At 37.2% G+C, this 15,746-nt stretch overlaps 1 protein-coding gene across 1 annotated transcript in view; it reads left to right on the top strand.

Moving 5' to 3' along the window:
* Positions 1–579: 579 nt before the first annotated feature.
* LOC127941409 (NMDA receptor synaptonuclear signaling and neuronal migration factor-like) overlaps positions 580–15,746 on the top strand; it is a 36,978-nt gene continuing 21,811 nt past the window's right edge. Inside the window, exons 1-4 of the mRNA XM_052536412.1 lie at positions 580–650; positions 13,601–13,659; positions 13,875–14,702; positions 15,626–15,692. Of these exons, the coding sequence (XP_052392372.1) occupies positions 580–650; positions 13,601–13,659; positions 13,875–14,702; positions 15,626–15,692 (1,025 nt within the window). The remainder of the gene's footprint in view (positions 651–13,600; positions 13,660–13,874; positions 14,703–15,625; positions 15,693–15,746) is intronic.

The raw sequence follows: 15,746 nt of genomic DNA, 5'->3' as shown, positions 1-15,746 counted from the left end.
ATGGATGGATGGATAGACAGAGTATAGATGGATAGATAAACTTTATGTACAGTATTTTACCATTATTGAACTACATAGTGATGCCCTTATAATGACATTATGATTCTGGTAACGTTATGAGTAGTGCGGTATTTCCGCGTGTGTTCCGGTCGCTCCAGCTCACCTGACATTAGGCTGGACTTGCTTTAAGAGTGGGTTGAATTGGAGGAGTGCTCGCTGCATATATGGTCCCAATGGGTTTCCGGTCTGAACTCGCGCATTCCCACCACCATAAACACTCTTCAAGCCATCGTATCTTTCTCGTCTCAATGAAGAGAGAAAGCCAGGAGGGGAGGGTCCTGCTCGTGCGTGTGTATTTTCTTTAACTAGTTGACACTAGCAAGAGGAGACGGCAGCATCCTCTGTCCCGCATCTCCTCCAGAATTTTCTGTTATGCTATAAACAGACCTTCATGTGAGCGCAGAAGAATCCGCATTCCAATAACCAACGTGTTCCATCATTTTTTTCCCCACGCATTTTCTCCAATGCTTTGACATCTGGAATGTGCTGTTTTCTTGCAAGCGTTGTTTCCATGCCAGCATGGGAACTGCAGTGTCCAAAAGGAAGAATCTGAGAAATGATGCGATTTCTTCGGTGGCAGCCAAAGTTAGGTGAGTGTCTGTTTTTATCTGAACTCGGTTTGGGTTCTGCACCGCATGAAGCCCTTCAGCTCTGCTCATTTCTGCATTCGTACGTGTAGCTTCAGAGCTCGGCGCGCGCTGCCGCTGAAGTTACAAAACAGCGCGTGGGGATCTCAACTATCATTCATGAGAGAAAGGAAAGGTCTCTCGTGGTATTTGTCTGAGCAAACTGGCATTTATGACCGACGTCCCGAACACGAGTGTATTTGTTATCGTTACTGTTTCATTTTTCTACTGAATGAGAAAATTCCGTACATTGATATTCACATTAAAATGACGATTTTCCTCAAAATTACATTTGTGTCATTTACTTTCCCGCATGCTGTTTCAGACCTGTATGACTGTATATATCTTGAGGTGGGGAAATCTGAAGTAGCCTAGCTGTTTCTTTTATATGCAAATAGTTAAATAAAGATAAGTCTCATAAAAAATGTCATTATAAAAGTATCATAAAAGTCTATGAGAGCCATACGATACAGAATGTGTGGCGCAGAACGAAAGCGATTTAATGAAAATATTTGATCAGAGTAGGCTACATGAGAGAATTGGGAATGCCATGTGTGTTGAATCTTCCAGTGAATCATTGTATGACTCTTAAGTTCATATGATGATGATCAGCTCAGTGGAAATGAACATTATTATTGAATATCAAATTAAATATTGCTCATTTTATCATATGGTTATTGTACTATTACGGTGCTTTTGCATCCTTTGCATGTTCAGTCACCAAAAACATTCTTCAGAATTTCTTTTTATATTCAGCAAAGGAAAGTAGGCTATATCATATAATTTTTTGGGGAAATATACTTAATATAAAGGGTCCCACAATTTTCTTATTATATACTTTCATTAATTTTGATACACTTGAGAATAGAAAAAAAACACAGAGGTCTCTCAGTAAACTGCAGATTTCATAAACGGAAATTTAACGTAGGTGTGAGAATGCTGTTGTAAAATCCATCTAAATCTTCTGTCTTCTTTAAGCCATCTTGACCACCTTAAGCTGGTTTGCTGGTCTAATATATTCTCGCCAATAATAACGATCAGCTTAGACCATGTTGGACCAGCTAAAGGCCAGCTACCAGCCTAAAATCGTGCTGGCCCTGGTTTTTCTGTCACAGTGAATTATATTATCATTGGCAAACAGACCGGCAGTCTTGTAACCAAGAGTATGATTCAGCCACCACAGGCGATCAATCAACACGTCATTCTAAGACAACATAATAGTAGCTTGATTTCATTATTATTTATCAAAAGTTCATATTGATTGCTAGTTTTGACTATACAGACCTGTTATTACATAACTAGTGTCTGTTTAGCTCTCATGTGTGTCACTTCTGACATCATTTATAAGATGGCAAGAGGTTCACCTTCTCACCCTAACATCTGGGCCAGGTTCCTCAGCGATGCTGTGAGTCATTGCATCCTTCCTGTTTACATGCCAAATGGATTTTGATTGTTGCATTTGAACAGAAAAATTTGCAGCTGTCAATTCTCGTAGATAGAGGTCATTGAAATGACCCTGTCTAAATCCAGCAGTAGCGGTAAAGCATTCAGGCAGGGATTGAAGTGATGAATGGGATGGCATTCCTTTACCTCGGTGCATTTATGTGTGTGTCATAAGCCTGAGCTGTTCAGTATGCAGGGCAGGTATATCAGTGCAAACGGCTTTGCATGCTGAGTAGAAATGACCGATGTAACGATAAACAGAATCCTTAATAGATACAACATGTTAACAGCATAAGACACTCTCATACATAGTTTAGAGTTATGCAATATTAGCGATATTAATGTAAATGCATGAGGAATTTACATACTGTATGCTGAACATATGAACCTTTTTGATTAATCATGACCAGTTAATTAATGAAAGTTTTTGTAGATTAGCTGTAGGGCTGTAGTTCTCAATTGGGAACCGGGACCCACGGGTGTCCGTACACTTACTGTTTAAGGGGGCTGAAAGATGACTTAAAATTATACAAACTTAAACTGCAAAAAAATCACGATTTTAGCTGACATCATATTCCTTTTATAATTTTTTATTTTATTTTAAAGTACCATGAATCTCTTGATCTGGAGTTTTACCATTTTTATGTATCTAAAATTATTTAATTATTATTGTAGTATATTAACTCTGAATAAATAATGGGCAGCTTTGTTGGAAATATTGCAAATATTCTGTTGGCCTTCAAATCTTGGAGTCAAAAAGGGAATCGCTGCTCCATCTCTATCAACACAAACAAAAGAGCCTCTAAAATACCTTGAATTGAAATGAAAGCATTGGAGTAATCAGACAGTATTCAGACTTCAGATGTGGACATGCCCTGAAGGAGGAAACTGCTCATTTGCAAAGGAATTAGTCACTGGCCTGTGGCAGTTGTTACTGTTATTATAGCTTGTAAATTATAGTGTTTTTGAGCAAAGAAAGAGCTGTTGAATAATTGTCAGCCAAAGCTGAATTGAAATCATTGTCATATTGTGATTAGTTGACTGTCAAAGAAATGGCTTTTATGTCAAAAGCTAGTCTTTCTCAACACAGATTAGAATAACGTGTACTCTTTGTGCTCACTTGCTATTGAACCTTCCTTTCACCCCCTGGATTCAGCATTGTCCGGGGGACTGTTGCACCTTGTGAAGGCAGTCTCTGGTAATCTCCTCTCCTTCAGACACTGTGTCATGATCATTGAGCTGTTCAGAAGTGAAATCTGTAGGTGGACCATGTTCTATGAATACACACAGGATCAGTGGTACCCAGGCCCACTCCGACACACTACAGAACAGCCTGTTCTACTTTTAAATTCTTCTCAGCTTGGCCACATCATGCATTTGTAGTAGTTTTCTCTGAATAGCCCTTCTGAGCTGGTAACTAAAGATTGCAGGTTTGAACCCCCGAGTGGGTTATTTTTAAAAGGATGGTTTACCCAAAAATGTGAATTATTTAATAATTTACTCACCAGATGTCATTCATTCCGAATCAGTGATACCTGTATTTTAGTATCAGTGAGATGCTATTACAGTTTGTTAATGTTTTCATTTCGATTTTTATTATTCTATTTTCATTTAAATTTTAGTTAAAACATTGAATAATTTGGTTGTTTTTTTTTAGTTTTTGTAGTTTTTAAATATGTAGGTTTTTATTAATTTACATTTCAGTTTGCTATTTTAGTACATTAAAATTTAACTAAAAGTAAATTAGATGTTATCTTGTCAACTGAAATTAAACCTTTATACATATAATATATATATATATATATATATATATATATATATATATATATATATATATATATATATATATATATATATATATATATATATACATATATACATATACATATACATATATACATATACATATATATATATAATTTTATCTCAGGTGATAAAAATATTTTTTTTATGATTTTAGTTTGATGTATTTAATTATAATAACCTTGTTCCAAATCTGCATTGTGTTTCTATCTTCCACAAAAGGAGATATTTTGAAGAATGTTATAGGATCCAAACAACTTTGACTTTCACTGAATGGACATTAATTCATGACACACTTTTCACTTTTGGGTGAACTGTCCCTTTTAGCTTTCAGCATTGTTTATATATAAATAACTATTGGTCCTAGCTCTGTAGCAATAAATATTATTTTCTTCTAAGAATCACTTCATATGACTTGGGTTCTTCCTGTTGGTCTTTCTTTTTTGTGTATGTGTTTCTGAGTCATTTTAAGGCTGAATGCTTTCAGGGCCACTGGGTCAGCATGGAGAGCCTGGTCTGTACAGTGTTTGTATGCTAATCATGAGCGATCTGCATTGTTCCACTTGATGCTCATCCACTGATTTATGAGCTGAGAGGCTGAGTCACCGGCTATGCTATCACGCCGTCTCATCTCTATAGATACATGCATATTTCTATTTTGTGAATCCTTTGGGTTTTAGTTAAGGTGTGAATTCGTAAGGTTTAAGTGTTCCGGAAAATTCAGAGATCCATTTGTTATTCTTTTGCTGTACAGTTTATAGTGTGTATCCTTAATATCAGAATAGAAAATAGGCATAGCAGAATTAAAAGAATATGTTAATAAGGGATAAGATTCTTAAAATCACAACTGAATGTTGTGTACCGGCTGAGCGTTCAGTGAGATATCACGCTATTTTGAGGTTATGAGTGTTTTGTGTGGTGTGAAAACTTCTCAAAACAGCCGTATTACAAGTTATTTTACTTAAAAAAAAAAAAAAAACATATAAGAAGTAAAAACTTTTTTTTTTTTAGAATATTTTTTAATTGCATTTATTACTCTATTGTTCTTTAAGCATAAATATACAAAACTAAACTATTGAGGTTTATTATGCTTAAAACAGGAACAGATTATTTGCCAGTGGGTAGGAAAAAGCAAGTTTAATTTAAGGTATTACCTGAAAACAAGTCTTATTATCTTACACAGTTTTGCCTATTTTTAAATGTATTTTATCTTAATGATTTTTTAACGCTTTTGAGGTGATTTTTAAAATGACTTTCTTTTCCATTATAATGGAGAGACCCCGAGCCAAAGTTGAAAGTTTTTTGCTGGAAACATGAGAAATTCTTTACTCAACCTCTTTGAGAGCCTTAAGGCTGCTGTCAGCTGAAGAGTTTGTGCAGTGTAATCTCTAACTCTGGCACTTAAAACAGACACAGAAATCCATTGACCTATATGGGACCTTTTAAGGAAGCATCCCAAATATTCTCTCACGCCTGCAGTCTCTGAAGAGACTGTTTTTCTTTAAGCCTAGTCTGAGCAATCGAGTGGAAAGTGAGGCTCCTTTCAGTGTGTTTTTATTCCCTGTAGACTGATGAGATCGGACTCATTGATCTATGGATCTTGGATTAATCTGCCAAATGCTGGCATTTCAGATATGCTCATAGATTCCCAGAAAGGATCTAGAGCTGCAACCTTCCAAGTCAACCTCCTTGTAACATATTATAAATAGCTTGTATTTTCATATTATATATCAAAACAGGGTATTTATGAAGATTTTTTATATATAGCTTTGGGTCTTTTTTTGGCACAGTCCACAGAGGCCATTTAATAACACTGCTGAAACACCAGCTAAATTAGATCAGCTGGTGGCCATCTTCAATGAACAAATTGCAGTCTATAATGTACATTGTAGACATGTTGATTTTGGCTATACCCATCATAGCTGGTAAAGCTGGTCTGCATGCAACTATAACAAGCTTAACAAAATGAGAACGTTTGAATTATTAATATGACAGTTTATGACAATCAAGTTCCAAATGTATTTCATATTACTGATAAACTGATATATCAGACAATATTAGCATCAGTCAATAACCATATCCACTTGGACAATTAACAGCATATTTTATATTAATTTCTATTAACAACATTATGAATGAATGATAAACTGTAATTTTTTTATTGATTAGATGTTGATAAAATAAGTTTTCTTTGTTTATTTCAAATCATTTTGGAACAAATAATGTAATTCAAATGCTAGGGGGTCAGTGAGATATTTTCTAATGTTTTGAAATAAGTTTCTTTAGCTCTCCAAGGCTGCATTTATCTGATCAAAATACAGTAAACAGCAATAATGTGAAATATAATTATAATTTAAATTAATATTTTTACTATATTTTAAAATGTTACTCCTGTGATTGAAAAGCTGATTTTTAATCTCCAGAGTTCAGTGTCACATGATCCTTCAGAAAACATTCTTATATGCTGATTCGGTGCTCAAGAAACATTTCTTATTATTATTATCAATTTTGAAATCAGCTGTGCTGCTTAATATTGTTGTTAAAAAAGTGATTCATTTTTTTAAATAGAATTTTTAGCATTCTAAATGCCTTTTATTATGACCTATATATATATATATATATATATATATATATATATATATATATATATATATATATATATATACATTTTTTTTTTTTTTTTTTTTTTTTTTTTTAGAAATCTTATTGATTGACCTCTGTTTTTGACCTCTATATTTTAAGTATTCTAAAACCATTTGATAGTTTTCTGTAAGGACGGGACTGAAATTAAAAATAAATAATAAATAAATAATTCCAAAATTTCTCATGCTGAGTTCCACAGGAACAGATTTGGAACAACAAGAGGCTACAGAAGTAAATAATGACAGAATTTTTCTTTTTGGGTGAACTTTTTCAGTATAGGTAAGACTTGACAAATCCTATTTTATCCAAATGTTTAAAGAACAAATCCTAGATGATACCTCTCACTATGCAAAACCGCTTACGGTAATTGTCTGCCTTAAAGTTTTAACATTATTAATTATACATTTTTGTGAAGAGACTCTACATTACATACTTATATAAGAAGTCTGTCGGAACATGCTGCATCTCCCCGTCCCTTCACTTCCTGCTCTATTTATTGTCTGGTAGCAGAGATGAGATTGTGTCCTGTAATTAGTCTGACCGTTTGAGATAATGCAGATCTCAGGATGACTCTGACGCTCTGTGATTACGCCTTTGACATTGTTGTCTCTGCTGTTATGCAAGAGAGAGAGAAAAGGGTCGAGTGAGAGTTGAAGATAGTGTACGCTCAGGGCGAAGGAGGGTTCCAGGCATCATTAAGCCTGGCTCTCAAACCATGGAAGAGGGAGGAGGGTGACATTTTAATCTGTGGTCTGTGCTGAAGCGCAGGTCCCATATGCTGTGCAAACACGCACTACAAGAACATGCCATTAGCTGTGCTGCAGTTTTTACTAGCTCCGAATATATCAGAGGAAAATGTGTCCGAAGGATCAGAAATGCTTGACTGTTAGTGGTCCCCGGGCTCATATTAAATTCATGTTATCCACTCACCTTATAATTGTCCTCAAGGATCTGCCTGAATTAAATGCATAAAGATCTCTGGGAAAAGTGCCAGTGAAGTGTATGAATGGTGAAGTGTCTTAAAAAGAAGACGTTGCAGTTTAGACCATCAAGTTTACCTAAATCTTTTCGGATTTACTGTAAAGGAATAGTTTATCCAAACATTTTCCGAAAATGTACTCACCCTAAGGCCATTCAAGATGTAGAAGAGTTTGCTTCTTCATCAGAACAGATATGGATACATTTTGCATTACATCACTTGCTCACCGAAGGATCCTCTGCAGTCAAGTCAAGTCACCTTTATTTATATAGCGCTTTTAAGAATTCTGATTGAGACAAAGCAACTGAACAGCATTAAATAGGAAAATAGTATGTCAATAATGCAAAAAGGCAGTTCATCATTGCATTCAGTGATGTCATCATCCAGCTCAGTTCAGTTTAAATAGTATCTGTGCAATTGAGTCTATGATATATGTCAGAAAGACCATCAGCTGGAATTAATTTCCGTTCCGGGTGGTCTTTCTGACAATATCGCTGGAAATTAAGTGTCCCCAACTAAGCACGCCAGAGGTGACAGCGGCAAGGAACCAAATCTCCATCTGTGGCAGAAAGGAGAAAAAACCTTGGGAGAAACCAGGCTCAGTAGTGGGGCCAGTTCTCCTCTGGCCAGACGAAACCAGCAGTTCAATTCCAGGAAGTGAATGGGTGCCGTCAGAATTAAAGTCCAAACAGCTGACGAAAACATGACAGTAATCCACAAGTAATACATACGACTCCAGTCCATCAATTAACATATTGTGAAGTGAAAAGCTGTGTGTTTGTAAGAAACAAATCCATCATCCAAGGCATATTATCCTTAAACTGTCACTTCTGGTCAAAATACCAGTCCATAACATTTCTTACAGTGAAAGTCCATCCCCTATTGTCCTCTCACATCAAAATCCACCAATCCACAGTTTGGACTGTTTTAACTTGTAACCAGTGCTTGATCTGTGCGTATTTTTCTCCTGATTCAGATTAAATGACTTTTTCACTGAAGAAAACAACATTACAGATACAGGACAAGAAATGTCTTGATGGATTCATTTCTTACAAACTTGCAGAAGCGATTCATTGATAGATTGGAGTTGTACGGATTACTTGTGGATTATTGTGATGTTTTATCAGCTGTTTAGGCTCTTATTCTGACGGCACCCATTCACTGCAGAGGATCCATTGCTAGAGCAAGTGACGTAATGCAAAATTTCTCCAAATCTGTTCCAGTGAAGAAACAAACCCATCTACATGCTGGATGGCCTAAAGGTGATAAATTTTTTAGCAAATTTTTATTTCGGGTTGAACTATTCCTTTAATTACGAGACCTTTCTATCTTTTAACATTAGCATTCATCTCAATGGTAGATGCTTGGCTGGTGTGATTGATTTGAAATCTGCCATATTTGCTCATGTTTTCAGCTCTTAATAAATTATGTTAAATGCTGTAAATGGCATGTGATTAATTTAAACTGATTTGGTGTAAAAACAGCAACAGTGGTGTACTGCATTATGACAGTTCTGTATTTGAGAGTGGCTTCAGGTATGAATTTTCTAGTGTGTGCATGTTTCATGCATGAGTGCCTGCTGTGTGTGTGTGTGTGTGTGTGTGTGTGTGTGTGAATGTGTGTGAATGCACTGTCATGGATTCCGTCTTCTCCTACTGTGCTCATTTTTTTTTTTGTGCTGCTTCTGTTGAGTATCATGCTTTTATGTGCTGCTTCTGTTGAGTAACACTGCTGGAAGCAAAGAGATAGAAAGAGCTCTAAAGCATTTGCAGTGAGAACTCTTCTCTAAATGATCCTGCTGTCCCAAACCTCTGTGGCTTACTTTCTTCTGTGGTGTTCAATGAAAGTACTTAAGGGTTCAGAGTTTTTTGGACACCACAGATTATCATTTTATAGATAAAATACATTTGAAATGACATAACATTGAGCAAATTATCCATTCATTCACTGTGTTCCATTCTAATATGTTTAAATATGTCATTTATTGCTATGGTGGCAAAGCTGAATTTTCAGCAGCCCTTCACATGATTCTTTAGTAATCAATCTAATATGCTGACTTGCTGCTAGAGTAACATTTCGTATTAATTAATAAAATTAATTTCAAAAGAAAAGAAACTGAAAAAAACTTTTAAACAGGAGTGTATTGGTTCTATTTATAGAAGAAATTAATGACTATTAAGCAAACCTACCCAAAAATACTGTAGTACAAAAAAAACATAAGACAAAATTGAGTATCTATTAAAAAAAAAATTGCCATTGAAAATAATAATTACACACAACAACAACAATGTGCACAGTTACAGAAATGTAGACTTTGTGTGTCTGTGTTAGTTTTATTATAAACGGTGGAAAGAATGTTTGTGTGTCTCAGACTGGAAATGACTCTGTATTGAATTCCACCAGTTTCTCGCATCTTCTTCGACCGTATTTCATCCATTTTCATGTTTAATGTTCCTCTCGGCTCTTTTTTCCCCCCACCTATCTTATCTGTTTCTCTGACCCTCTGGAGTCACAGCCTCAAAACACACAAATTTACATTTTTGCAGTTTTTCCTCTTCTTGCTTCATCTTCGGTCACTTTCTGGAAGCATGCTGACTTCTTTTTTATTATTTATTATTTCATTTTCACCTAGTGGCTCCTCTTTTAGTTTTCTCGCTTTAATCATTACCCATTTTCTTGACCTCCCTCTCTTTCGCTCCCCTTCCTTCCTTCTTTCTTATCTTTCTGTATTTCTTCTGATATTTTATTAATATGATAATTCCCTCATCTTGGGATGTCTGGCTGATGTTAATCAAAGGAGCTAACAAAAAACGAAGCAGTGTAAAATTTTTGCACACAAGAGCAGATAGATTTTATTTTACATTTATTTTTGTATTTGTATTTATTTGTATATATATATTTATTTTATATATACACACGTATATATGTGTGTGTGTGTGTGTGTGTGTGTTAATGTCGCTGAGGAAATGTTCACTTAAATTTTACAGCTCAGTGAAACAATCCAATATTCAAATTTTATTTATTTATATATGAATAGTATAGATGATAGTATATATTATAAAAATATGTTTTTATGCCCAATTAAGCATCACCCTGTTAGCTTAGCAACTTAATAACATCAAATCAATCTAAATTTGGTGCGTCATCCTCATTTATCAGTTAGGATGCACCCTTTGTAGTAAGCTACCTATGAATGCTTACTGCATTCCCCAGCTCTTCAGGTCAAGTATGTGGCTCTTCAGACTGAACTGGCATTCCAATTAACCCTATTGCATTGGAGGATGCTTGTTGAATAATTTACAGCGCTGTCACAAAAATGTCATGTTGTTGAACATTACGTCAGGAAAGCTGAGGGCGACTGCGAGCCACCAGGGATTCCTGTGGAACGATCCCAGGGCGTGTGACAGCTTCTGAGGAGGAGGTTGCAATATTGAGCTCGGAGTGGGTTTTCCATGCGTGGGGATTGGATGTGATTATGTGTGGCCATATATTTTGTGTAGAACATGTTCATTAGATACATTAAAGGTATAAGGCATATGTTGGTGCCTGCAAATATTTGTCTGTGTGGCGAAATGGGTTCAGGCAAAGCATATTAAGGACTCATCCATTATGTCTCCTACAAGATTGAATCAGCTTCCCGAAAAGCAGTGACTCACCCGGAGATTTACACAGTTGTGTGTGCCAAAGCCACCGTATGCAGAACAGAATAAGCTGTTGTTTGCTTATTATTGAGGCGTCAATATGCGCTTATGAAATGTGACCCGCCAGAGTCCCTTTGGTTATACTGGCTTCATTATTTATTCAAATCTTAATGGTCTATTCTGACTGACTAAATCATTTCCCACAATTCTCAGTCGGTGTTATCGATTGTTACTGATGAAACCCCCTCAGGCCTGAACTAATTAGTGTTTCTCTTTCTGTCTCTTTGATTCCTGCTGTTTTTCGATGGGCCAGTGGTGACAAATATCTCCTGTGGGAAGCGTTGTGACGTTAGTTTCGCAGTTTTTATGCATTTTCTCGCTCTCTCCATCTCTGACGCACTCTCTTTATAGCTGCCTGTGAATTAAGTTTCAGATTAGTGCTTACTTTGATGCTTTAGTATGAATGAGGTTTTAAGCATCTCTTGAGGTTATCGAGCTGATCATTTGCATCACTGTTATTCATGAGCCTTTCATTCAAACCAATCAAAGCTGTTATCATGTTCTAATGAAGATAATTTTCGGTATGTTTGAGAGAAACTCATGCAGACATTGTATACTCATTTTTAACCATATTTATTTTATTGTACTGTAGTTGACATATGAATGCAGTGACATATATATATATATATATTATTCCTATTTAAAAATTATTATTTTATTATAATTGTTGACATTTCCTGCAGCATGGCATGCTATACTAATTTTAATATTTATTATAATTATTATTATTATTATTATTATTATTATTAGATGTTATTAGATATTACATGACCTGCAGTGAAATTAGACTAATTTTAAATCATTTTTCTTAATTTTTTTACATTTATTATATTATTATTAGTATATTCTTATTTTTTTATTATTTTGTTATGATTTATAAAAAAATGTATTATGCATGCAGTTTTTTATGACTTTAGAACTAAAAATGGTGATCAGAAATGGTAAAAGAAATGCTGACACCTGACAGTCATGTTAAGTTTCACAGTTGTTTTATTATATATGTAGTTATTTAATTATTATAAATTTATATTTTCACATCCATATTTCTACATGCTTAATATCTTTGTTTGTCCCTTTTCAAATCCATCGTTCTCTCACTTCCTTCCTCTTGGACTGGAAAGATAAAAACGCTACATCTGAATCTGTGGGTGGCTCTGAAATTCAAAGCAACCAATAACATTTACACAGTGTGTGTGTCTCTGTTCCTTCTCCTCGTCCTCATCCTCCTCCTCTCTCTTTCTCCCTTCCTCTCCCCACTCTTGTTTTCCAACCTTTCTTTCTGCCATATGCCCTCTTTTTCACAGTCACATGCATTTCCACATGCCTGCCCCTATTATAGCCTTCACACTGCAGAAGATGAGCCACATTCTTAAGTTTGAGGAGTCCGGCTCTCAAACCTCCTGATGCAGACAGCTGCCACATGCAGAGCATTACACATATCCCTGTGAAAGCCCTTTATACCCGAGTCTGGTGTCAGCTTAGCAGGTGACATTAAGAGGCTAAGAGTAGTCCGCATTGGGCCTGTCATTTCTTAAAATGAAAAAGAAGTAAGAGAAACTGACAGCCGGATCCGGAAGCAGGAAGAGGTAATGACATAAGGAACTATATATATTCTATCAAGAAGTGCTTTATCGTGTTCATTTGTGGGGAAAATGGTTATTTAAAGGGGGCCATGTCATCAGTTTTTCATTACGTTTTTGCATTAGTTTGCATTAATGCTTTCTTGAATGCTCTGACATTCTCTTTTAAAAGAAATTGTGATGGGGTTAATTCATTAAAACAGGATTTTAGTTATGAAAGGATTGCAGTAAATGTTAAATACAATCATTTGCTGACAGGGTCGCTGGATGTTGCACTGCTGGATTACACTGTGTGATGCTTCTGTGGTTTTGTAGCCTGATGTCTGAGCTGATTTTAGGAGAAAATGTGTGGAATTTTACAGAATGGATTTCACATGGTGAAATGAAATCTGAGCTGAGAGTACTTTTGTATTATGTTTTTTAAATTATTATTATTAAAATATTATTTATCTATACATCTTCATTATAACAATGAGTCTGTAATGATTCTAACTGACTTTTCAGAAACCTTAAAGGGATAGTTCACTGAAAAAAAAAAATTGATTCAGTAACTGCTCCGACTGATTCATGAGTTAATTTGATGAAATATTTGTCAGACTGATTCAAGCCTGTAACTGGTTTGTGAGTCTTTTTGAATGATTCATAAATAGAACCAAGTCATCTGTTTGTGACTTCACAGCATGCGTGCCTAACACTATCCTTCATCCATGACTGTATTTACAATGTGGGCCTGCCAATGACAAATGTGTGTGTGTTTTTTTGCAGAGCAGCTCGTGCATTTGGAGAGTATCTTCACACCCATCCTGAGAACTGCAACGGATCAGGTCAGTTATTTCCAGTCCTCTGTCTTTCTGCTCTTCTTTTTTCCAGTCCACTTAGAGCCTGTGATGTTCTCAGACTCCAGGCACATTCATGTTTCATGAAGAACTGTGCCATTTCTTAATGTAGCGTGTGTTACCTCATCTGTCTTTTTCTCTGTCTTTTTCTCACTTGGTCCTCTCTCTTTCTTTTGTCATCTGTCCTAATGTTTGATTTGAAGATCACCTACTGTCTGACACCCTCGTTGGCCAAGACACTGACTCCCCAGACAGCCTGTGCACTCAGAACAACAACTTCCATAGCTGCACCCACCAGGGCGACCCCAGCTTGATCAATCCTGCCCTGGGCCTTCTAGAACCTCCACCTCCGGCAGCTTCCTCCAAGAGCCGGCTGTCCCTAGAGCGCAGCTTTTCAGCAGAGGAGGACCAGCAGAAGTGCGTGGAGTGTTCCCTGCAGCCTGCTCGGGTCTACACCATCACCGGAGAGAGCGGCATGCTGGGAACCAGCAGGGGAAGCAAGGAGAACCTGGAGCTCGAGGTCTTGAAAGGGGCGCAGGAGGCATGTCATGCCCAAGCGCTCGCCCAGCTTTCTACATCCTCCAACTCATCTTCTCCTACCCAGCACCACCACCGCCACCATGGAAGTGGAAGCGGAAGTAGATCTGGAAACCAGCAACACAGCAACCCATATCATGTCAACCACCATCACAGCAACACCAGCGCAAGTGGAAGCAGCGGAACCAGTGGCGGAAATGGTGGAACAAACCCCCACCAGCACATCTCCAGTGGGGGAACGTCGCACCATCAACACGGGGTGCCCCATCACCACCACCTTTCACAGCCTCTGCAGAGCTCGGTCAGCGCACACAACATCCGAGGCTGGGGGGAGGGAAAGGACTGCGGCCTGGTGTGCGAGGCCTGTCCCGGGGCTCCCTCGCGTAGTCAGGGCTCCCTTGACCTGGAAAGCAGCACCCGAGAGGCAGGCAAGCAGCGCCGGCCACCACTTGAGCGGATGTGCAGTGTGGACCGCATGACTGGGCTGGAGCGAGGTGAGAGGGGGAGAGCGACGGGGAGAGAAAGAGAGAGAGGCTCTGGCCGAGGGGAAGGGGTGGGGTTCAGCCAACAACAGGGGCGTCGATGTGTTCGATGTGCCGTGGTCTGTATTTTTCCACTCTCCTGTGTCTCTCTCCTCTCTCCTGTGTGTTTCTTTTGTGCTCTCTCCCTCTGTGGAGTGGACCATGTGTGTATGTTGTGGCTGGTGGATCTTCACACAGTGGCCCCAGAAAGTATTTGGACACTTGAACTACACTTAATGGAATGTTTCAGATTCAGATCTAAAGCTGAATCAACAGCATTTTGGCATGATATTGATCACTAATTCAGATTTTTTTTATTCAAAAACAAGCAAAGATTGTAGTTAGTGAGGCCCTTGCTGATATTAAATGAAGCCATGAAATGCATATGGCAGATACTTTTTTCCCAATTGCATCCGGTATCAACTGTATTTAAGATATACAATTATCATCAGTTCATACATACTTTGGGAATTGAACCCATGACCTTGGTGTTGTTACCACTATGCTCTACTGCTTGAGCTACAGGGATAGAAAAAAAGCTCTTATTTTAGCCAGTGTTTTTGGACAGCAATGATACTTGATTGATTATGCTCATACATGTTAACATGAGGCTAGTCAGACTATTAGTTCATGCATTCCTTGGGAATCAAACCCATGACCTTACCGTTACCATTCTCTATTGTTTAAGCTACGGGAATAAAATGCTTTTAGTTTAGTCACATATACAGTACAGCCATGGTACTTCAATGTTATTGATTAGATTGGTGTGGTGGACTTTTCTGAGTGTGGCTTATGTGTCCAAGTACTTTTTGTTTGTTCAGTTTGACACAATCCATATATTCTGATATATAATTTCAACTATACTAATGTTATCCCTTATGTCTGTTTCTAACCAGAAGATAACAGTTGGTTCCCTAAAGAGAGCATGTTCAGCTTTCAGACTGCTACAACGACCATGCAGGCGTGAGTACTCACTCCATCACACACATACTCACACTGAAGTTTGAAGCCTATATT

This window comes from Carassius gibelio, chromosome A21 (assembly GCF_023724105.1).
Source record: "Carassius gibelio isolate Cgi1373 ecotype wild population from Czech Republic chromosome A21, carGib1.2-hapl.c, whole genome shotgun sequence".
In the NCBI taxonomy this organism is placed as follows: domain Eukaryota; kingdom Metazoa; phylum Chordata; class Actinopteri; order Cypriniformes; family Cyprinidae; genus Carassius; species Carassius gibelio.
This window is presented reverse-complemented; position numbering and strand designations above follow the sequence as displayed.